The 24,135-nt window shown below is 43.4% G+C and overlaps 1 protein-coding gene across 2 annotated transcripts in view; it reads right to left on the minus strand.

The window, feature by feature from the left end:
• LOC141735535 (spindlin-Z) overlaps positions 1–24,135 on the minus strand; it is a 102,203-nt gene that overhangs the window by 42,827 nt on the left and 35,241 nt on the right. For both annotated transcript variants that reach the window (XM_074568493.1, XM_074568494.1), the window contains exon 2: positions 1,288–1,513. In XM_074568493.1, the coding sequence (XP_074424594.1) occupies positions 1,288–1,339 (52 nt within the window). In that variant the 5' untranslated portion in view covers positions 1,340–1,513. The remainder of the gene's footprint in view (positions 1–1,287; positions 1,514–24,135) is intronic.

The raw sequence follows: 24,135 nt of genomic DNA on the forward strand, positions 1-24,135 counted from the left end.
TAAAACCATCTATTAAAAATGCTTTCAGGAACTATCTTTGAAATCGCTAGGTGTTTCAAATGAGTGATAGCAAACTAACATTAATGCAAGCTAGTCACAAGTAAAAATGCTTTTGAAGTCTGGTTTTGAAACCAAAAGGTTTCAAAGAGAATCTTCCAATATCAGTTGCTTCACTTCTGAATTAATTGGGTATTTAAAAGCACCACAATGGACTATCACTTGAGTATTTTAAAAATTAATTGAGCTTTCCCAATTTTATGTTAAACTGATTTGATTTCATGAGGTTGTTTGGAAAGCACCAATAGACGATGGTCAGGGTTAGATGATGTGCTGCACCATTTGTTTACAAAGTTTTTCGCTGTGCAGGTCACTAGCGAGTTTTGCAGTTGTCCTGGTTTGAGTGGCATCATTTCCCCCTGCCAAAGAACATGAAGTAATTCCAGAAGAGAGAAAACAACTACCAAGAAAGTTACATTACTCAGCTAAATTCAACTAAAAATCAAATAATTAAACAGAGGAATGAATGAACAGCATTCATCCACAAAATGCTGGACTGTAGAATTTTTAACTTGCAATTGATAATTTCTAGTCCCTGTCTTGCACACTAATCCAAACAATGCACAGCTAAACCAGTCTGGCTTAGTTTATACAAGACCAAATACCAGCATACAAACAATTCTTGACTGGTAACTTGATTTTTTGTTGTGTCATTGCTGATAATCCTTACTACAGAGTCGACAATATTTACTGACATTCATTAGTCTATTGAGCTGCAAAACTTCAAATTAGCCTAACCAGTCATAAAAGGCTAAGTGGTTACTCATATTTTGAGTTTCTTCAAATAAATAATTCTTTAAAATACTTTGACTAGTTATTTCAATTTACAAAACACACAATGTAGCAATAATCTCTGTGTACATTTAGAAAAACCTTTCTGAAGTGTTTTTGAGATGCTCTTTCACAATTACTATCTGATCAATTTCTATAAAATCATTAAAAATTTTACAGCAAGTTATAAATATATGGTGAATGCCAGCCAAAACCAGTACAACTTCTTATATGTAAGTTTGTACAGTTTAATTAAATTTATGTATATCCTTTCAATTCCAGTTTCTATAATGAAAGCAATAATTCTTACCTTAAAAAAAAAGACAAAAAAAACCCCACAACCACAAACAGTAACACCTTCATAAAGCCATGAGTACATAAGAAAATCTATAAAATAATGACATTTTTTTACCCACTAAAAAACAACAAACAAAACCCCCAAATTCAGTAACACCTCACCTGCATCAGCTCTGGACCGCTGACCTGGCGATTTTCCAAATGGGGTCTTCATTCATCTGTGTTTAAGTGAGCAGCAAAGCTGCTAGACTAGGGTGAAAATCCGGTTCTTCCACACTCCCAATATATCTTCTTACTCTTGTAATATAACAGCTACTTATTAATCCACCATCCAATCACCAATATGTTCTTCCTCAAATATAGGAGAAGCACTTTCAATTATAACACTCTGAAAAACAAACCAGAAAGTATAGTCTGATTTGAGACCTGGTTAAAATAAAAACTGAAGTGAACAAAATATTTTTTCTTTCATGCTCAGTGAGAAGTCTCTTCATCTTCTGTTATTCTGGACACATTCAGTAAACAGAGGGCAGGTAGGCAAGAAGACAGACAAATATTAAGGCTCATACTTTTCCTCATATTCTCAATGCAAGTTCTGTATCAGATCAAAGTCATCCACAGACAGATACACATAGAAAAACTTCATAAAAAGACCTCAACTTTGCTTAGTATAGGGAAGAATGACTACTACTTTAAAAACCCTGCCTGAAAGCAGAAGAAACTGCACTACCTTCACCAAAGGTAAAGCACAAACCAACTACTTCCATTTGTTAGAAAACAAACCAAAATGCTTCACACCCATATATCAGAACTCCTTTTCTACAGATACATTAAAAAAACTGTAGAAAAATTCTTAACACTGAAAAGGCAAAAAACCCACATCCTATTGCAACACTCAAACTACCAATTTGTTAAGCTATTAGTTTATAGAAGATCTGCAAAAGTCATTGGTGATTCGCTACACCTAAATTCAGATTCCTGAAACATTTAGTAATCGCATTCCTCTAGACTGAGGAGATATGGGAGGACAATGCTTTAAAGTCTTTTCCAAGATTTAAGTTACAGACACCTAGGGTTATCACCTAAAATTTTGAAGAATTACAGATCAACTATTTCACACTAATGTTTCTGGACAGCAAACATTTCTCCTAATTAATCCATTCATTTCAATGCTGCACATGGCTAAACCAACAGGTTAGGTCAACTCATCCTTTTAGCCTGGTTTCCTTAAGAAATGTGATTGCTGTAATCATGTTCTCTGGAATCTGTCAATCATTGGTGGCCTTCTCCCTTTCACTTTTTTTCTTCCCAACAGCAGCTTTGGAACCTACTGTTAATTTTGACAAAAAGTTAAAAAACAGAGGAATGCCCCTAACTAGTGACCCAGCTGTGGGAAAAGGCGTACCTTACGTTCGTGACTTACTGAACAACTGAATATACAAGGATATGCCTTGAGGTACAGTACAAGTGCTATGCTTAAACGTGGATTTATATCTACTAACACTGCCAATTCTTCCATGAATCACATCCACTAACTCCTAGGAATATTAGATCAATGCAGAGGAATATTCCTAGGAATAAAGAGCAATAGAGACACAAACAAAATTAACTACTAGTTCCCGGCGTTTCTAGTTTAAGCCAGTATTTGGCAATTTGTAGTTTTTTGAAAGATCTGTGCTATATTTGGAAGAACTAACTTTTTACACATTCAGTCAGGAAGCAATAAGAATTTGTGAAATTAAACTTAAATATCCATTTAAAGGAACATAATTTTTTCCATATTTCATCTCTTCCTGAAATCTACCCATTATATACACAGTAATGCTGAACAGTACCAGAGGAACAATATTCAAGGTTTAAAACACATTTGAAGAAAAAATAGGAAGCAATTAGCTTGCCTAACTATTTTACTAGAACAAACAACATTTTTTATGCCAAAGACATCAAAAATATTTCACTATAGTTTAAAATACACTTCCATATTCAGTCTCACAAGGACTGTGCACACATGCAAGAGAAATTAACTTTTTTTTCTCCAGATGAGATGAGAGATTATGGTTTAGAGAGAATCAACTGTAATCCAGCATTATACTTTTATACTAAACAAACAACAAAAAAAACCCAACCACACACACACGGAAAACATCAGCACTTAATTAAAATACCCTTTTCTGGTAAGCTGTTGACTTGTCATCCAGGAAGTTGCAAATATTTCATAACATCTCTATATATTTTATATGTGGGTGTTTTTTCAGATTTCCAATCCATAGCTCCCAGAGTCCAATGCTCTCTGACCAGGCTCTTTTATATATTCCATGCATGGTGGGCGTGATGTTTAATATCAAATTTACTTTTTTGAAGACAGTTGATGTTACATGGGATTTCTGATTTAGCAGAGTGATCCAGCAATATACCCAAATCACAGTACAAGTTTAAGTTTCACTTAGCAAAATATAGCAATTGCAATACACAGTTCAATCACAATACCAATGTGATCCCCATTACTGGTCTCAATAATGTGCTCAACGACACAATGCTGGGCATCCCCAATCACCGAGAAGGAATACATGAGTTGAGACAGCTCAAGCCTGTTGCTCCCTTCAAAATTCTTTTGTTAGTTGTCTACTTTTTATACTATATGTTGGACTGAGCCACCTACTCACTCCTCCCATGTTGCTCTGGCTAACTGTGGTGGATTGACCCTGTCTGGACACCAGGTGCCCACCAAAGCCATTCTATCACTCCTCTCCTCAGCTGGACAGGGGAGAGAAAACATAACGAAAGGCTCGTGGGTCGAGATAAGGACAGGGAGAGATCACACTCACCAATTACTATCACAGGCAAACCAGACTTGACTTGGGGAAATTAGTTTAAGTTATTACCAATCAAATCAGAGAAGGGTAATGAGAAATAGAACCAAATCTTAAAACACCTTCCCCCCACCCCTCCCTTCTTCCTGGGTTTAACTGTACTCCCGATTTTCTCTACCTCCTCTCCCCCAGAGTGGCAGAGGGGGGATGGGGAATGGGGGTTGGGGTCAGTTCATCACACGTTGTCTCTGACACTCCTTCCTCCTCAGGGGAAGGACCCTTCACACTCTTCCCCTGCTCCAGCATGGGGTCCCTCCCACAGGAGACAGTTCTCCACAAACTTCCCCAACATGAGTCCTTCCCACAGGCTGCAATTCTTCATGAACTGCTCCAGCATAGGTCCCTTCCATGGGGTGCAGTCCTTCAGGAACAGACTGCTCCAGTGTGGGTCCCACCACAGGGTCCGAGTCCTGCCAGCAAACCTGCTCCAGCATGGGCTTCTCCCTCCAGGTCCTGCCAGGAGCCTGCTCCAGCTCACAGCCTCCTTTGGGCCCATCCACCTGCTCCAACATGGGGTCCTCCACAGGGTGCAGGTGGATATCTGCTCCACCGTTAACCTCCATGGGTTGCAGGGGGACAGCCTGCCTCACCATGGTCTTCACCAGACTGCAGGGGAATCTCTGCTCTGGCACCTGGAGCACCTCCTCCCCCTCCTTCTTCACTGACCTTGGTGTCTGCAGGGTTGTTTCTCACATATTCTCACTCCTCTGTCCAGCTGCAATTGCTGTTGCACAGGGGTTTTTTTCCCCCCTTATTAAATATGTTTTCCCAGAGTCTCTACCACCGTCACTGACTGGCTCAGCCTTGGCCAGCAGCGAGTCCATCTTGGAGCCAGCTGGCATTGGCTCTATCCAACACTGCTTCTAGCAGCTTCTCACAGAAGCCACCCCTGTAGCCCCCCACGCCACCAAAACCTTGCCACGCAAACCCAATACACTAACTCAGGGAGACATTCACACTCTTTTAATGATATCTGGGAGAAACATTTATACTACCAGTTGATCCACTCAACTGTTATAGCTGTTTATCTAAAAGTCAGCTTTGTAATGTGCTTCTGACATACTAAGTAACAATAAGCCATACTGTTAAGGAAGAATGGAAATTCCTTGTTAGAAGGATGTATGTAAGATGACTTATTTTGAGGGTAATTCTGTTGACAGCACTAGAGTTTAGTATTTGAGCAATTTATAATGAGAAACTGCTAAATCACTTCAAAATATTTCAGTATGACTTCTGAATGTCTGCCTTTTTAATAACAGTTTAGTGAACCAATCCTAAACCACTACTTTGTTCTTTCATATAGCAAATAAAACACAGGTAGCTTTTTTTGATCCTGTCACACCACGACAGATCCAAACTGACACATCCAGAACACACTATAATAGCCTTTACAGACTACCAGTATATTTGAGAAATGCATCACAGCCTACCAGTTAGGAACTGATTGCCCCCACACCTCACTGCACAGGTCACCAACAGCTCAGTTGCAGGTTTCATTTAAAGAACATTCTTCTGATTAGTCATCAGCTACAACTACTCACCATTCCAAGTGTTTTGCTTACAAAAAAAAATAATATATTCAGTGTGTTTTCTTTCTTAGGTCAGAACACACTTATGAAAAATAATGTGCAAGTTCGGTGAATACTTTGTATGATACTGTTCTAATTATTTTGGAGTGTTTCACACAAGAAAGGTTAAATGATGGATTAAAACCAGCAAGGCCTACAAATTGTCAGTCATCATACTAGTTTTAGTGATAATAGTACAATCATGCTATCAGGGTAAGGAGGAAGACACAATATCGAGACAAGAAAATAGAACTATATTTGTTTTTTTCAGCATAAAGGCAAAAGAAGGAAAAAAACAGCATGTATGCTCAGAGCACAGATTATGCTCTGCTCTCATGAGACCCCACCTGGAGTACTGTGTCCAGCTCTGGAACCCTCAGCACAAGAAGGACATGGACCTGTTGGAATGGGTCCAGAGGAGGGCCACGAAGATGATCAGAGGGCTGGAGCACCTCTGCTATGAGGACAGGCTGAGAGGGTTGGGGTTGTTCAGCCTGGAGAAGAGAAGGCTCCGAGGAGACCTTATAGCAGCCTTCCAGTACCTGAATGGGGCCTACAGGAGGGATGGGGAGGGACTCTTTATGAGGGAGTGTAGCAATTGGACAAGGGGTAACAGTTTCAAACTGAAAGAGGGGAGATTTAGATTAGATATTAGGAAGAAATTCTTTACTGTGAGGGTGGTGAGGCAGTGGAACGGGCTGCCCAGAGAAGCTCTGGATACCCCATCCCTGGAAGTGTTCAAGGCCAGGCTGGATGGGGCTTTGAGCAGCCTGGTCTAGTGGGAGGTGTCCCTGCCCATGGCTGGGGGGTTGGGACTAGATGATCTTTAAGGTCCCTTCCAACCTGAACCATTCTAGGATTCTATGAAATATGTCAATTGAAGGGATTTCTTGGTACGTAATATTTTGATTTCCATAACTCAGTTCAGAATTGCCGATATACATTTCAGCTGAAGTAGTATAATGGTTTTGTCACTAACAAGTTGGATGAGGCAGGTCTGTTATTTAGATTCCCTAATTCTCATCATATGAATAGAATGGGTGACCCTATGCAAGTCTTTTGTACATCCCCCTCCCCCAATCAATGTTAATTAATTAATATCTCCTAAATAACAGGGGGGAGTGTATGAAAATTCAGCCACTCAAATGCCAAATCTGCATGAAAGTATCCTACAGACTCATCTGGCATATCAATTACTAAGAACTTTTTTCCCTAACACTAGGATTTAGTAGGAGTAGTAACATCTGACATCTGGGAAGAGAGATTATAGTAAACTAGCTCTGCGAACACAAAAATTATTTACAACTGACAACCACAAAGAGCAGCATATTTCAGTGATGGATTTATCAGTTGACAGACCCCAAATCAAGCACGACTTTCCCTCCCCTCTGATATCCTCTACAGCTTTTCCTCTATCCATAGATTTATTGTTATTTGCCTAGAAGTATACAGAAACAAGCAGTACTAGTATACAAACTCTGTGTGTGTATATATATATTTATATATAAAAATAAAATTGCAAATTACATTTACTCTGTGTGGGAAAGTAACGGAAGATGGGCGAGGAGGATTGTAAACACGCTCAAGGGACTCACACCTGGGGTATGGGAAACACATATATCACACTAATTGTTGTTCAGTCTTATGTGCTTGCAAGTAGAACATCTGCACTTAGATGACAGAAGTCTGTGATGGACTCAGGGACACCTTATCTAGCCGCTTGAGAATCCTGGCCTGTTGTTGAAGAAGATCAAAGCACAGTGGGAAAACTAGGCCTGCTTGAACCCTTGAAATACCAGCAAGAACAGGGAGTCTGAGCTCTCACTCTCTCGCTGACAATGACTCTCTCACTCCGCGGTGCCTGCGTCCCCTGCTTGCACGCCTCTGCCCAGGTATTGCTTCGGAGATTCCGTGAGTCGTGAGGTATTGAGATTAAACTTGTTCTTTGTCTTTCATCCATGGTTTTGTGGTTGTTCTTGCGTTCTGCCTGCATTGGCTCACACATTTGGCGTAGTCAGCAGTTCCGGGAACACCCATGCCATGGCTGATAGAAAAGTTGGGAACTGGGGAGCCCACTATGGTGACTCCCCCTATTTCGGGATGGCCCAGCACTTAGCACTGGAACCCCATGGCCACTTTCCTGTCTAAATTGGCTCCGACGGAGGCATGGCCTGAAATAGATGACAGGGTGGAGATTACCCCCCAGACAATTGAAATGGCTATGCCTGGGTTGCCATGGAAAGTGGCATTGGATTCTTCTCGCAAAATAGCAGGGAGATTGGGATGTCTGTTAACTACTGGACTTAGAGCTCTTGACCTTGAAGCTGTTGCATTACATAGTAAAGTGAGAGAGTTGGAAAAGGAATACAGGAGTTTACAAGATGAAAAGGTGATCACACAAGAAGTAATTACTGTTCAAGAAGAGCAGTGCCATGAGCTGCAAGATAATATAGAACGGTTGGTAGCGCATATCGTTAATAAACAAAGGGAAAATATGGGAAAAGTAAGCTTTCGATTTCCCAAGTTCGTGCTCTCACCACAAAACAGTCATGGGATCCCGAGGAATGGGATGAAAATATTTGGAGTGAACCCTCTGGCTCTGAGACTGAGTTTGAATTTGATGCGGACTTAAAAAGCAGGGAGGTGGTGGAAGCATGACCCCTCATTCAAGTGAGGGGGGAGCAGGAACGAGCAGACAGGGAAGTGCAGATCACGCGTACTGACACTCCGAAAGAGTTAAGGGAATTTTTAGAGAGTTATCAGCAAAAGAGTGGGGAAGGCATACTGGCGTGGATTCTGCCAGCTTGGGATAGTGGAGCTGCAGCTATTCATTTATCAGTAGGTGAAAAAGATTTATTAAGCCCTATCCCCATTCATGATCAGATACCAGGATATGCTCAGCTGCAAAATGTCAGAGGTCCTGACAGGCAAGACATTATATTATTGCACCTGTGTTGTATCAGGGGCTGCGTGCAGCAGTTTTAACAGCATATTCAGAACTTGTTGAATTAGTTTTGTCCCTCGGAAACTGGTGTGCAACCGAGAAAGGTATTAATTTGGTGCAGTAGATGGGGATGGCTCATGTGTTGGTTACAGGATGCAATCCGGACACTGTAGCGGTGACGTATCGTATACGATATACCGTATATGAGAAGTATCAAAATGCAGTTTTTGAGAGGAGCGCCTGCCTCACTAAATCCCTTGATTATACCAGCAGTGACAAATGCTATGGGTACTGTAGGTGCCCTAGGAAATACCTTGAGGGAAACTCAGTCTGTGATTTCAGGACCCTCTGTGTGCGTGGTGAATAAAGGAAAGCCGACAAAACAGAAAGGAGGTACAGCACGGGTGACCAGAAAACAAAAGCGGAATGATTTTGTACAAGCTGTTATCCCACGATTGGAAATAGGTGGGATCACAACATCAGAAATGTTTCCCCGGTGGCAAAAGTTAGCATTTATGCAAAAAAGCCGACCGCCCCCAGCCCCACCACCAACTCCGCGCCCACCCCCTGCCCTGCCTGACACCTCAATGCAAGACATGACCCGGGAACAAAAGCAATATACTTTACAAGTATTGCCTCAGGGATACAAACACAGTCCCTCCATTTGCCACCTAATGATAGCAGCTGATGTTGCACTATGGTCGGGTACTGTTACTGTTTACCATTATACTGATGATCTCTTGATTATGGCAGAGTCACAACAAGAAAGTGAAGCAGCTGCTGAATTGCTGAAAGTGCATTTGCAGGACCGAGGGTGGGCAATTAATCCAAAGAAAATACAGGGCCCTAGTGCTACTGTACGATTTTGGGGAAGAGTTTGGCATGGACGGATTAGAGAAATATCAAATCAGGTACAGCAAACAGTCCAGCGATTTCTTTTACCAATCACCGTAAAACAGTTACAGATCTTTTTGGGACTTTTTGGGTACTGGAGGACTTTTATCCCACATTTAGCGATATTAACGTGCCTTCTGCAGAAATTAACTAGGAAGAAAGCTGTCTGGCAGGGGACCAAGCAGCAACAAGAAGCCTTTGGTGACTGCAAAAATGCTTTGACTGAGCATGCACAATTATACACTCCTAAGCAAGGATATCCTTTTGAATGAGAAGTAACAATTCCAGATGATACAGTCTCAGGATTGTGGCAGATGACTGGGATGAAAAATCAGAAAGAACCTGTAGGATTTTGGTCCAAGGCATTACAAGGTTCCCCTATATATCATAAGCCAACTTCTCTTACTTTACATCCTTTGTTAATATCAGATTCTCGAGTTCTTGTATTTCGGGTGACCTCGACAAATACCTGTGCCATATCTAGAGGAGATAGCACTGGAACGGTGTTACTGGTGTCGCAAACCCAACATCAAATTGAAGTTCAATCTGAAAAAGCAGAAGCCATAGCTCTCCAATCTGTTTGGGCAGTTACCCCACATCAGGTTATCAAATATGGAGTAATAATAGCTGGAGCTGGAGCAATGCTTCTTTATCACTGGAAGGAGATGTCACTGCTGTTTTCCTCCCCTATCACAGGTTGGCTCATTGTGCTTTGTAGTCTAGTACTACAAGCACACACCCTGGATACATCTCCACAAAAATCAACAGGTAAATACTTCGATTCTGTTAGCCTCTACTGTAACCAACTCATCTGCCTTTCATATTAAGGGAAGATTAACAGCTGCAGATCTTTAGATAACTTGTTTTCAGTGGTGCATCAACCCCAGCAGCTGTATTATAGAAGTATACTATGCTAAGTGATTTTCATATAAATGTCTTTCATGCTATCTTTTCTGAGTAGGTAACGGCTGTATGCCAATGAATATTACAATATCAACTGATGGTGGACTATTTCCTCCCTCAACACCAGAAATGCGGCTTTAACTTTGAAGGAATGTGTTGCTTCAACATAAATGATGAAACAGCCAGCGTGGAACACGACATTCAGCATTCACTGGGACTTAACACACCAAACGAAACAACCTACTGGTGGTGCCTGGCTGGCTGAGCGGTTTAATTTCCTGACAAGAGGAATGGGACACCTGATTCAAAGCACTATTGTAGAGTTATGTTTATTCCTTTTTCTATATATATGTTTATTGCATGCCTCTGTAAATTACTCTGTGTTACACCCCATGAGCCTAAATGAACTGCTCCATGACCTTCCCAGGCACTGAGATCAGACTGACAGGCCTGTAGTTCCCCGGATCCTCCTTCCAGCCCCTCTTGTAAATGGGCGTCACATTTGCTAACTTCCAGTGAACTGGGACATCCCTGGTTAGCCAGGACTGCTGATAAATGGTTGAAAGTGGCTTGGTGAGCACTTCCACCACCTCTCTCAGTACCTTTAGGGTGGATCCCATCTGGCCCCATAGACTTGCGTGTGTCTAAGCGGTGTAGCAGGTCGCTAACCATCTCCCCTTGGATTATGGGGGCTTCATTCTGCTCCCCATCCCTGTCTTCCAGTTCAGGGGTGTAATAAATAGAATCATGTTTGTTAATCAAATCAGGCTTTCTTAAAGGCTGGTGAAAACTTACACTGTTTCGACTCTTCACATACTTGAATCGTAGGCATCCAGCGTGTTATCTGGTGCACTTTGATACCTCAAGGCCTAAATCACAGGCATCTGGTGTGTTTTAACACTTCAAAGGGAAGAGCTAAGTTGTGAGATAAGCTGAAAAGAGTCTCCCCAAGGACACTGATAAAGATGAGGAGCCTTCAGCCCCACCACCATCAGGAGGCGGGACAAGACCGACCCCCTAGCAACACGTTGCTCAGACACGGAATATACCAGGATTGACACATATACGGGAACCAGAAGAGTATATAATCAACTACTTTCGGGAAGTGGGTGTGCGCCGTTGGCGGAGCAAAGACTCCCCGGCCGCCCAGCGCTGTTTTGCTTGCTGCCGCTTGCTTAATAAACTAATTTGATTAATTGGACTGGTTCCTGTCAATTATTGGGCCACAATCTATAACAGGGGGTTGGGTAAAGGCAGCAGTAAGAACTTCATTAGAGTTGGTATTATAAAATAGTATTTTAATGAACTTGCTTAGTATTATAAGTTTCAGGGGCTCAATGACCACACTCCTAACTTCTGAAGAATATCGTCTCACAAGACTAATTTTCAGAACTCACATACTACATTAGAAAATTGTAATGAACACACCAGTAGAGAGAGCATGAAAGCATAGGATTCTTACCCTCCCCCCAAGTCACAAAGCACTTATTTGTGTTTCAAAAATTTTATTGTAGGTAAAGTACAAAACCCATATTATTTCCTCAGAAATATAGAATAGTTTTTAGCTTAGTCTGTAGCATCCTTATGCTTACATAGATGGTTACTGTGGGAGATACAAGGCATGGAAGTTAAGTGTGTTTTTGTCAGCATTACAGCACCCATCTGTCAACAGACTTGAACAAAAAAGCCAAGGATTTTTCCACCTTCTATGGAAAAAGAAAGCTGGGGAGGGGCTGTTTGCAAGGGCATGTAGCGATAGGACGAGGGGCAATGGGTTTAAACTAGAGCAGGGCAGGTTTAGATTAGACATTAGGAAGAAGTTCTTTACGGTGAGAGTGGTGAGGCACTGGAACAGGCTGCCCAGAGAGGGGGTGGAGGCCCCATCCCTGGAGACATTCAAGGCCAGGCTTGATGAGGCTCTGAGCAACCTGCTCTAGTTGAAGATGTCCCTGCTCACTGCAGGGGGGTTGGACTAGATGACCTTTAAAGGTCCCTTCCAACCCAACACATTCTATGATCCTATGAAAAAAACCCTGCAAACAGGAAACCCAAGCGCAGAGTTATTACATTTGACACTGAGATCCTGGACAACTGCTCTAAATTACGGGAACACCACACTATATCCAATTCAAGGACCAAGAGTTTGGAGATATTTCACTAGCGTCTACACCTTTAAAACCTTTGTATTACTGGGAGAGAGATCAGTTTTGAAGTTAAATTCTAAGCACCCTACAATGAAGGGCAGAATGTTTGTCTCAAACATTTACAGAAGTATACATCACATTCTTAAGATAAATCACAGAATCACAGAATCTTCATGGTTGGAAAGGACCTTTGAGATCATCGAGTCCAACCAAACAACCTACAATCTCTACCCTTCAGAGCATGCCCTGAAGTGCCACATCTAGACGTTTCTTAAATACCTCCAGGGATGGTGACTCAACCACCTCCCTGGGCAGGCTGTTCCAGCGCCTGACCACTCTTTCAGTAAAGTAATTCTTCCTAACATCTAATCTAAACCTCCCCTGCTGCAGCTTCAGACCATTTCCTCTGGTCCTGTCATTATTCACCTAGGAGAAGAGGCCACCACCCACCTCTCTCCACCCTCCTTTCAGGTAGTTGTAGAGGGCAATGAGGTCTCCCCTCAGCCTCCTCTTCTCCAAGCTAAACATGCCCAGCTCCCTCAGCCTCTCCTCATATGACCTGGTCTCCAGACCCCTCACCAGCCTGGTAGCTCTCCTCTGGACGTGCTCCAGCACCTCAATGTCCCTCCTGTACAGAGGGGCCCAGAACTGAACACAGTACTCGAGGTGAGGCCTCACCAGTGCCGAGTACAGAGGCACCATCACTTCCCTGCTCCTGCTGGCCACGCTATTCCTGATACAAGCCAGAATGCTGTTGGCCGCCTTGGCCCCCTGGGCACACTGCTGGCTCATGTTAAGCTGGCCGTCCACCAGCACCCCCAGGTCCTTTTCTCCCAGGCAGCTTTCCAGCCACTCTGCCCCAAGCCTGTAGTGTTGCTTGGGATTGTTGTGACCGAAATGCAGGACCCGGCACTTGGCCTTATTAAACCTCACACAGTTGGCCTTGGCCCATCGATCCAGCCTGTCCAGGTCCCTCTGTAGAGCCTTCCTACCCTCAAGCAGATCAACACTCCCACCTAGTTTGGTGTCATCTGCAAACTTACTGAGGGTGCACTCAGTCCCCTCATCCAGATCATTGATAAAGATATTAGAGAAAACCGGCCCCAAAACTGAGCCCTGAGGGACACCACTGGTGACCGGCCACCAAGAGGATTTCACCCCATTAATCCCAACTCTCTGGGCACGGCCATCCAGCCAGTTTTTAACCCAGCGAAGAGGACACTTGTCTATGCCATGATTCGCCAGCTTCTCCAGGAGAATGCTGTGGGGGACGGTGTCAAAGGCCTTACCAAAGTCCAGATAGACAACGTCCACAGCCTCCCCCGCATCCAGAAGGCGGGTCACGTGGTCATAGAAAGAGATCAGGTTGGTTAAGCAGGACCTCCCCTTCCTAAACCCATGCTGGCTGGGTTTCTTATCCACCTTAAGATAAATAAAATCCACATATGAAAACAAGCATAAAATCTGAGATTTCAGAAATGTTTTCCAGCTCAAGAACACAAGTGCCACATCACTGAAATTGACTATTAAATTTAGCTGTCAAGAAATTAAGCACTGAAGGAGGTAAATTTTTCCCAGATATCAAGAAGTACTTTTTTTGAAAGTTTAGGTATCTAGAATTGAACCTCTACTTCTTAGGAGCATACCAAGAAAGAAATTTTTCATGCAATTCTAAATCCTACTGCAATCAAAGGACCAGCACTGGGTCCAGTCTTGTTCAACATGTTCATCAATGACCTGGATGAGGGGACAGAGTGTGCCCTCAGCAAGTTTGCTGATGACACAAAGCTGGGAGGAGCGGCTGACACACCAGAAGGCTGTGCCGCTGTACAGCGAGACCTGGACAGGCTGGAGAGTTGGGCAAAGAGGAACCTAATGAAATTCAGCAAGGGCAAGTGTAGGGTGCTGCACCTGGGGAGGAATAACCCCATGCACCAGGACAGGTTGGAGGTTGACCTGCTGGAGAGCAGCTCTGCAGAAAGGGACCTGGGAGTCCTGGTGGACAACAGGATGACCATGAGCCAGCAATGTGCCCTCGTGGCCAAGAAGGCCAATGGCATCCTGGGGTGCATTAAAACGAGCGTGGCTAGCAGGTCAAGGGAGGTCACCCTCCCCCTCTACTCTGCCCTGGTGAGGCCGCATCTGGAGTACCGTGTCCAGTTCTGGGCTCCCCGGTTCAAGAAGGACAGGGAACTACTGGAGAGAGTCCAGCGGAGGGCTACAAAGATGATCAAGGGACTGGAGCACCTCTCTTATGAGGAAAGGCTGAGACACCTGGGTCAGTTTAGCCTGGAGAAGAGAAGACTGAGGGGGGATCTTATCAATGCTTATAAATATCTAAAGGGCAGGTGTCAAGAGGATGGAGTCAAACTCTTCTCAGTGGTGCCTGGTGACAAGACGAGAGGCAACGGACGCAAGTCAGAACACAGGAAATTCCATCTCAACATGAGGAGGAACTTCTTTACTTTGAGGGTGGCAGAGCACTGGAACAGGCCACCCAGAGGGGTCGTGCAGTCTCCTTCTCTGGAGATATTCAAAACCCGCCTGGATGTGTTCCTGTCCAGCCTGCTCTAGGTGAACCTGCTCTGGCAGGGGGGTTGGACTAGATGATCTCCAGAGGTCCCTTCAAACCCCTACAATTCCGTGATTCTGAGTTCCAGCCAGAGCTCCCTGTTCAGCCAGGCCAGTCTTCTTCCCCACTGGATCGTCTTTCGGCACATAGGGATGGCCTGCTCCTGCGCCTTAAAGATTTCCTTCTTGAAGAACGTCCAGCCTTCCTGGACTCCTTTCCCCTTCAGGACTACCTCCCAAGGGACTCTGTCAACCAGGCCTCTAAACAGGCCAAATTCTGACCTCAGGAAGTCCAAGGTAGCAGTTCTGCTAACCACCCTCCTTACTTCTCCAAGAATTGAAAACTACCATTTCATGATCGCTGTGCCCAAGTGTTATAGTTTGAGGAACCCACAGCCATTTATTGTCGTTTAGACAATTATTCTACCACCCAATGACCCCTCCCCACCCGGAAAGGGGAATCGGGGAAAACACAAGGAAACCCAAGGGTTGAAATATAAACAGATTTAATAGGATAAGACTAAATAATTAACATTAATAACACTGAAGAACCAATATTGATCCCGATACCAATATAAAATATACAAAGATTATACTCAGCCAATTATATCAGTAGGAAGCTGTGCACTCCCAGCAGTGGACAGCAAATGCCGGACACTGCGAGCGCTACAGCTTCGGGAGGAAGGGAAGGCCTCGGGGGTCCGGCACTGGGGCAAGTAGTTCTCAGGATTGCAGCCATCGAGGAAGAGAGAGAACTTCTCATCAGACTTTCTAATTTATATCGAATGTGACGTTCATGGTATGAAATAAGCCTGTTGGCCAGCTTGGGTCAAGTGCCCGGGTGGATCTCCATCCCCTACCTCCACTAAGATGGCAAACCGAAGGACCTTGCTAGCACACCGTCCCTCACACATTGGCGTGCTGCCCCCGGGCATATCTCTAGCGAGCCTGGTTTTATCCCTTTCCCCCTTCAAATCTAGTTTAAAGCTCTTTCAATGAGCCCTGCTAACTCCTGCGCAAGGATCCTTTTCCACCTTTGAGGCAGGTGCACCCCATCTGTCACCAGCAGGCCTGGTGTTGAGTAGACCGACCCATGATCAAAAAAACCCAAAATTCTGTCGGTGACACCAGGCTCAGAGCCAGGTATTGATCTGCTGGGCCTGCCTGTTTCTTCCCTCATCATCCCCTGCAACTGGGAGGACAGAGGAGAACACTTGTGCTCCTGATCCCTTAATCAGTTGTCCCAAGGCCCTGAAGACTCTCTTGATTGCCCTTGGACTTCTTATTGCAACTTCATTGCTGCCTACCTGAAAAAGCATGCTAGGGTAGAAAGTTTTCTCATCACATCTTTAACCCGGGCCCCAGGGAGGCAATAGACTTCCCTAAGAAGTGGATCCCATCTGCGTATCGGGCCTTATGTTCCCCTCAGGAGAGAGTCACCTATGACAATAACTCGTCTTATTTTCTTTATGGAAGTGGTTTTGACACAGTAGAGGCCAACTTAACCTTGGCGACACCAACCTAGATGAACCATTGTCCTCGTCATTGTTTGATTCAACTTGCAGAGCCTCATACTTATTATGCAAGGGCACCTGGGAAAGCGGGGTAGTCACGGAGGAGACACGCCTGCTGCACCGGGCAGGAACTTGTTGCCATTGCCCCCTATTCCTTAAGTCACCATGTTCTGCTGGGTAGAGAGAGGATAGGGAATCCTCCGTATCATGTGTCCTGTCTGCATGACAGGTCTGTCCCAGGGAAGGTAGGGTGCGGTTCCAGTAGTCTATCTCTCTCTCGGACTCCTTGTTACTCCCCAACCTACTCACCTCCTCCCCAGAGCTCTGTCACTAAGCAGAGGAGTTCCACTACCTGGGCACATCTCCCACAGGTGCACTCACTACTGACATCTGATACTGACATACGAGTAGGGCACGCCCTGCAGCCTGACACCTGGGTAGCAGTGTGTTCCCATCGGAGCTCTGTCTGGGAAGCTGCATGAGTCATGGAGGGTGCAGAGTTTAGAGAGGACGTAGCCTTCTGCTGAGTGGATACCATTGCTCCCTGGTTGAGCTGGCAGAGCTACAGCACCCTTCATGCATACCCTTCCGCGCAAACTGCCATGCCATGCCATGCCATGCCATGCCACTCCACGCCCTTCCTGCTGTGTCACACCTTGTTTGCTTGCCCTGGTCACTAGCGCTCCCTAGAGGCTTCTTTTATACGTGTGGGGGAGCTTGGCTGCCATTGCTCCTGGGCCCGCCCAGGTCTCATCAGCTGCTGTCGTGAGCTGCAGGTTTCCGGTGGGTCTCTCCACTCCCACTGAGGTACCCATGGTTCAGGAAACCACCCTGTTTCTTCGGCTAGAGTGCTCCGCTGCAGATTATGCCAGTACCAGAGCTCCTAACTTTGGTTACTAAGTGCTAGTTTCGGTTACACAGCATGTGATTTAAATATCTTGCTGTTGCTCCTGGCCCCACCCAGGACTTGTGAGGTGCTGTCGTGCAAGCTGCAGGTTTCTGGTGGGTCTCTGCTCCCTTGAGGTTCCCCCATTTCAGGAAACCCCCCTGGTACACTTCTAGATCACTCCACTGTGGATCATACTGGCACCGGAGCTGCTTGCCTTGGCAACTGAGATAAACACAGGCATTTTTAAAATCTGAGTTTTTAAATGTTTGGATTTTATACAAAACAGCAACAAAAATATATTGGCAGATTTTGCAGGGAACTGTAGACAACTAGCCATATGCAATTGCCATCCACCTGTTCTGATAAAATTTCCTGTAACATACCTCATCGTATTTAAAAAAACACTTTTGTTATAATAGGTAACATGTTTTCCTTCCCAAAATCCAGAAAAGCTTTTGTTACCAATCTGCAGGAAACAAAAATACAGTAAAAGTTAATAATAGTGATGGGGTAATGATAAACTTTCAGAAAGTCATTTTGATACACAACACCTGAAAAATCTCTACATATTGAAGTGTCTGTAAGCATACCTCAACACGGCCAAAAAAATATATTTAACACAATGAATTTCAATAGTAAGAACTCATCTCTTTTACCCTCATAAGCTTTTGATAGCAGCAGTTGATTGGAGGGACACCTCTCACCCTCAAACAGGCAGCAGCAAAATATGGTTCATTAACACTAAGGATCAAAACAATCCAAGATGTGGGACAATTCACTATCAATTTTCAAAATCTGTTTCCTAAAGAATGATACAAGATTGGCTAGTAGTTACCTGAAGCTAACGTAAACTCAACAGAACGCAAGAACTCCCTACAAATAATTTTAGACAAATTTGCAACATTCCAAACCACTAGTGACTGATCTCACTATTTAAACTGTTCAAAGGAGATTCTGTCGTGGATGAAAATATTTGACACGGTTATGATTTAACAGCTATTCAACATTTATTAATGATGTAAGGCAGATTGAGAGGCTGAATTTAGCAGCACTTAATCATTAACTGGTTTAGGGGTTTACAAAGTGATTAAACAAAATAATTGAACAGCGACTTAATTACAGAGTCGAAGATGGCAAAATTCACACTAACTTACTAGAAGGTATCCCAAATCAATACATATACGTATGAGTAGAGGTACAAATCACAAATTAATGCTTTTTTATATATGTATATCTCTAAGCAAAGCATATAAGTGCGTGCATGCACACACACAGGTCTCTGATCGGGAATTTCTTGATAGCAGGTAATGCTAGTGATCCGAAAGGTGCCACTTTTAGGTCCTACACGTTAACGGATGGACAGAAGAGAGTCCGCATCCATAAAGCTAATGTGTATCTCACAACATATGGGTGGAGAGGTGGATGAGAGAGAGAGAGAGAGAGAGAGAGAGAGAGAGAGAGAGAGAGAGAGAGACACTAGTCTATAGTTAAAATTTCCCTTTCTCAGATTTAGGGTAAATATTCACGATGCATTGGCGTTCCTCAACAGGTGATAGTTGAGGCTTGAGAAGGGTCTTCTCCTGCCCTGGCCTCGAGGTGTCAGCCTGAGAGGTATCTCAACTCAGGGGAGTTACTGGCCACAGCCCGCTGCGATCCAGAAGAGCTCAAAGGGTCCTTACTAGAATCGCTACTTATAGGATCTGAGACAACTGACTTTTGTCAGGTGCTTTTCCACTCCGGCCCAGCTCAGACGATAGTTACGCAACTCCAGAGCTTGCTAGATCTTGGGGTCCTAGTATCCCCCCCTCTGTGGCCACAATCCATATGGTGTCAAGAGTGATCGATTATAGTTATTATCTCCAAGTGGTAGGAGCCACAGGGACTAGGCACACTATTGTGTTCTTGGTCTGTTGCTTTCTACCTTTTCTTTCTTCCATGTTAGACCATTATGTTACGTTCTGGTCCATTGTGTTGTTCTGTGGCCCAGGTTGGGAGGGAGATCATGCCAAGTACCAAGTGGCCTGAACCGGGGGGTGGGAGGTGTTGCACCATCACAGATTCCCAAACCATCAAGAGAAAGAATCATTCCTTCCACACAGTGGAAAACCGTGGAAACCTTCAGAAATATTATGCTTCGATAAAATTTGTGAACATTTAAACTTCCATAAAATATTCTAGAAGAGCTCCATAACAACCGTTCGAGTTGCAGCCTTATTTATGTATTAGAGAGATAAGTCACTAAAGTTAAGACAACACAAAAAAACTTTTATACTTTTGTATTGGATACAACCAACAAATTAAAACGCTTCTCTGAACTTTAGGGACTTGCACAGCCACACTTGGATATACCCATATACAATAAAGCTGAGGGACCTTCACAATAGCACTGGAAATGTAGATGTACAAAAAAAACCCCAAACTAATTCCTTTCCCTCCCCCCAAGCAAATAAGCTAACCAGAGATCAGCTAATTTTTCCATTTGTGGAACTGCAAAAATATGCAAGACAAAGGACAGGAAGGGGATGGTTAACTTCGCTTTCATCAGAAGAAAGGTATGCTTTTATGATGTTTTATCTATTTTTCATCCTTTGCTTTTCATATAAAATGCAGGAAGAATTTATCAGGAATGTAACCATTGATGGATATAACATTCCGACCAGTATTGTTGGGTAGGAATTAGATTGTCTCTATCTAGAGCTTTTCAAAGTTCTTGATCTTCCCTTGGTGAATAGATAGAGGTGTCTGCAAAAAGGACGATCATCTTAGCTGGTCCAGTTCAATAGTTCACAAATTATGGCTTCTCCCATTGTGCTGGGCTTTGAATAAACTGGAAATGCTTTTGGAACATCTGATCAGTCTTCTTCATTCTATTTAATTGTATGCTGCTCTGTATGTCCCTGCAATCCTTCAGAGAAAGAAAAAAAGACCAGGAAAGTCTGATAACCCACTACTGAAGGAACTATACCAGTTGTTACGGACTTTATAAACTAAATCTGAAGACATGCGGGCTAATTATAAGATAAATGACAGTGATGACACTACATGTTCACTAAACCAGACAAGCTATCAATATTGTCAACTGATGGTTACAATTAGCTATAGGCATAGGATTCTGCCAAAAGGAAAAAACCACTGGATATCAACACAGAGGTAAAAATTAAAAGCACCGATACAAAACTGAAGTGATGAAAACAGTACAGAAAAATGAAAATTTTGAGGTAATAGGGATGGGAGTGGGAAATTACACATGTATACCATATTCAGAAAGTGATGAGGGAGAGAAAGAAAAAAGCTCATTTTAATTATTGGTTTCAAATTTAGTCACATGCTAAAAAAAATTAGCTTTCTGAAATTCCCTCCAGGTTTCGGGGGGGGAAAAGCGCTACGTGCTTGCAATTTTAAAAAATAAATAACCCCAAAACCAGAAGAAAGTTAGGTTCTCCAAGATAATGTATTCAAAAAAACATTGCAGTTTTGGTCTGGTTTGGAGGGCTCATCAACAGTAAAGCCAGCTATTAAACATTACTCTAAAAGTAAAATAATTTAAATTTAAAAAAAATTTAAATGCAATTTTTTTTTATTTGATCTGCCTCACACATTAGCAACATTACAACTAGATTCATTAATATATGGCTAATGGACTGAATGACATTTTGCCATATACTTCCCCTGTGAAGAATTTCTTGTTTTCCTTATTAGTCAAAAAAACACATACTAAAATTGAAAACAAGAATACAAAAAGTTGAATATGAAGTTTGGTATTAAAAACACATACTTTGCCCGTTCCACTGAAAAGGAATCAGGCTATAGGAATGTCGTGGTTTGGCCTGGGCTGGCCACTAAAATTAATGACAGATGCTCTCTTTTACCTCTCTCCCTTCAGAGGAGAGGAGAGAGAATGAGAGAGAGATGGAGACTTATGAGCTGAAAAGAAACTAAACTACTTTAATGAAATATTAATAATAAAAAGAAAAGAATATCAAAAAGAAAACAATGAAATATATCCAATATATACAAAACCATGTGGAACTCCCAGGATGACGAACACATCACCAGCAAGCACTGGGGAAGTCCCAGACTGGACTCAGTGATGGATGGGAACTGAACTCAGGAACTGCATTCAGGAACACACAGATTGGGATCAAAGGCAGATGAACAGAATCCTCCTTGAACGCTGGCCATTGAAGAAAGAGAGCTGACCCCTTTGATCCCTCAGCTTTTATACTGAGCATGAGGCAGATGGGATGGAATACCCTGTTGGTCAGTTTGGGGTCACCTGTCCTGTCCACTCCTCCCCACAGGTGGGACCCCTCTACGCTCTTCCGCTTCCGACTCTCTAACGGGGCAAATAACAAAGTGAGCTGACCTTGGTTGTTATAGCAATAAGTCTAAGCAAGAGCCTCTCTGCATACCATTCCTTGGTGTTAACTATAAACATCACGTCTTATCACTCTGGAAGCAGACACTGTATGAAAAATATGCTGTTAATTTCAGAGAATTCAGTTAGTTAGAAAAGGCTTAGCTGAAAAGCAAAATTACCAAACAGAAAATTCATTCTGTTTTACCTCAAACCAGGACAAGGAAGAATAGGAGAATTGGCTAGTGCCAACCGAGCTTGCAGCAACTTAATTAAAAAAGTTAAATGTACTTTTATCAACATATAATTTAAATAAAAACAATTTCTATCCATTTCCCATTCAACAGTTGGGAAGAACCAGTCGAACTTTTATCTATACACAAACCTTTAACAGCCATTCATTGTAGAATTACTTACATCTTTGGTACTAGGACACTATAGACATGCACAGAGCATTTTTAAATAATTCTTTCAGAGCTCTACTCCTTCATGCAGCATGAATGCATATTTATTCTGAAATGGCTTATCTATACCAACAGAACAACGATTATTGTGGTGGGTTGACCCTGGCTGGACACCAGGTTGCCCACCAAAGCCACTCTATCAGTCCCCTCCTCAGCTGGACAGGGGAGAAAAAATATAATGAAATGCTTGTGGGTCGAGATAAGAACAGGGAGATCACTCACCAATTACCGTCATGGGCAAAACAGACTTGACTTCGGGAAAGTTAATGTAATTTATTACCAATCAAATCAGAGAAGGGTAATGAAAAATAAAAACTAAATCTTAAAACACCTTCCCCCCACCCCTCCCTTCTTCCCAGGCTTAACTTTATTCCCGAGTTCTCTACCTCCTCCCCCCCGAGTGGCACAGGGGGACGAGGAATGGGAGTTGGGGTCAGTTCATCACACATCATTGTCTCTGACACTCCTTCCTCCTCAGGGAGAGGACTCTTCACACTCTTCCCCTGCTCCAGCATGGGGTCCCTCCCACAGGAAACACTTCTCCATGAACGTCCCCAACATGAGTCCTTCCCACAGGCTGCAATTCTTCATGAACTGCTCCAGCGTGAGTCCCCTTTCCATGGGGTGCAGTCCTTCAAGAATGGACTGCTCCAGCGTGGGTCCCCACAGGGTCACAAGTCTGGCCAGCAAATCTGCTCCAGTGTGGGCTCCTCTCTCTCCACTAGTCCTGCCACGAGCTTGCTCCAGCACAGGCTTCCCATGGAGTCACAGCCTCCTTCAGGCCCATCCACCTATTCCTGCATGGGGTCCTCCATGGGCTGCAGGTGGATATCTGCTCCACTGTTAACCTCCATGGGCTGCAGGGGGACAGCCTACCTCACCATGGTCTTCACCATGGGCTACAGGGGAATCTCTGCTCCGGCACCTAGAGCACCTCCTCCCCCTCCTTAACTGACCTTGGTGTCTGCAGGGTTGTTTCTCTCACATAATCTCACTCCTCTCTTTGGCTACAATTGCTAGTGTGCAGTAATTTTTTTCCCTTCTTAAAAATGTTATCACAGAGCCACTACCACCATCACGGATTAGCTTGGCCTTGGACAGTGGCAGGTCCCTCTTGGAGCCGGCTGGCACTGGATCTATCAGACACAGGGGAAGCTTCTAGCAGCTTCTCACAGAAGCCACCCCTGTAGCCCCCCCGCTACCAAAACCTTGCCACGCAAACCCAATACAATTAGGAATGCAGGAATTCAACAGTTCAATTTCAGTATTCTACCCTCTATGGAAGCACAGAAAACAGGAATGACAGTTTAGCCAACTAGTTTTAAAAGAAGTTGCAAAGTTTATCACTTATTTGGAAATATTAAGATGTGGCTTCATTTCTATTCATCCCATCACTACAATTCCTCTTGACACAATATGACAGGAAAAATCTTAGAAAATAATGCTTTCATCAACAACTTAAAGAAGAGATCTACTATTTATTCAAACTCAAGAAATCTTTAACCATATGCCTTCACCCAAATATAAATCTTAACTCCAAAAGAGAAAGGTCCTCTTAACTGACCCTTAATTGTTCACTCTACTTCAGGTTACCTTGCATTTAACATCAGAGAAAGAACATGCACAGACACCAAGGTAACAAGCTGTCACAGGTTAGCATAATTGCCTTAATTTGCACATTTTTGCATCACAGCAAATATAAAGTAGCTTAGCTTCTCATTAATAACAGGTAATCATCCTCTTCTTCCCCTGAACCCAACAACACGCGCACAAAGACAACCACTACCCAGGATATGATAGCAGCAGCTTATTACTATACAAACTATGTGTTTGCTACCATTCTGTGGTAATATATTGGGTCTGGCTGGGATGGAGTTAACTTTCCCCATAGC

The sequence above is a fragment of the Larus michahellis genome, chromosome W (assembly GCF_964199755.1).
Source record: "Larus michahellis chromosome W, bLarMic1.1, whole genome shotgun sequence".
Lineage (NCBI taxonomy): Eukaryota > Metazoa > Chordata > Aves > Charadriiformes > Laridae > Larus > Larus michahellis.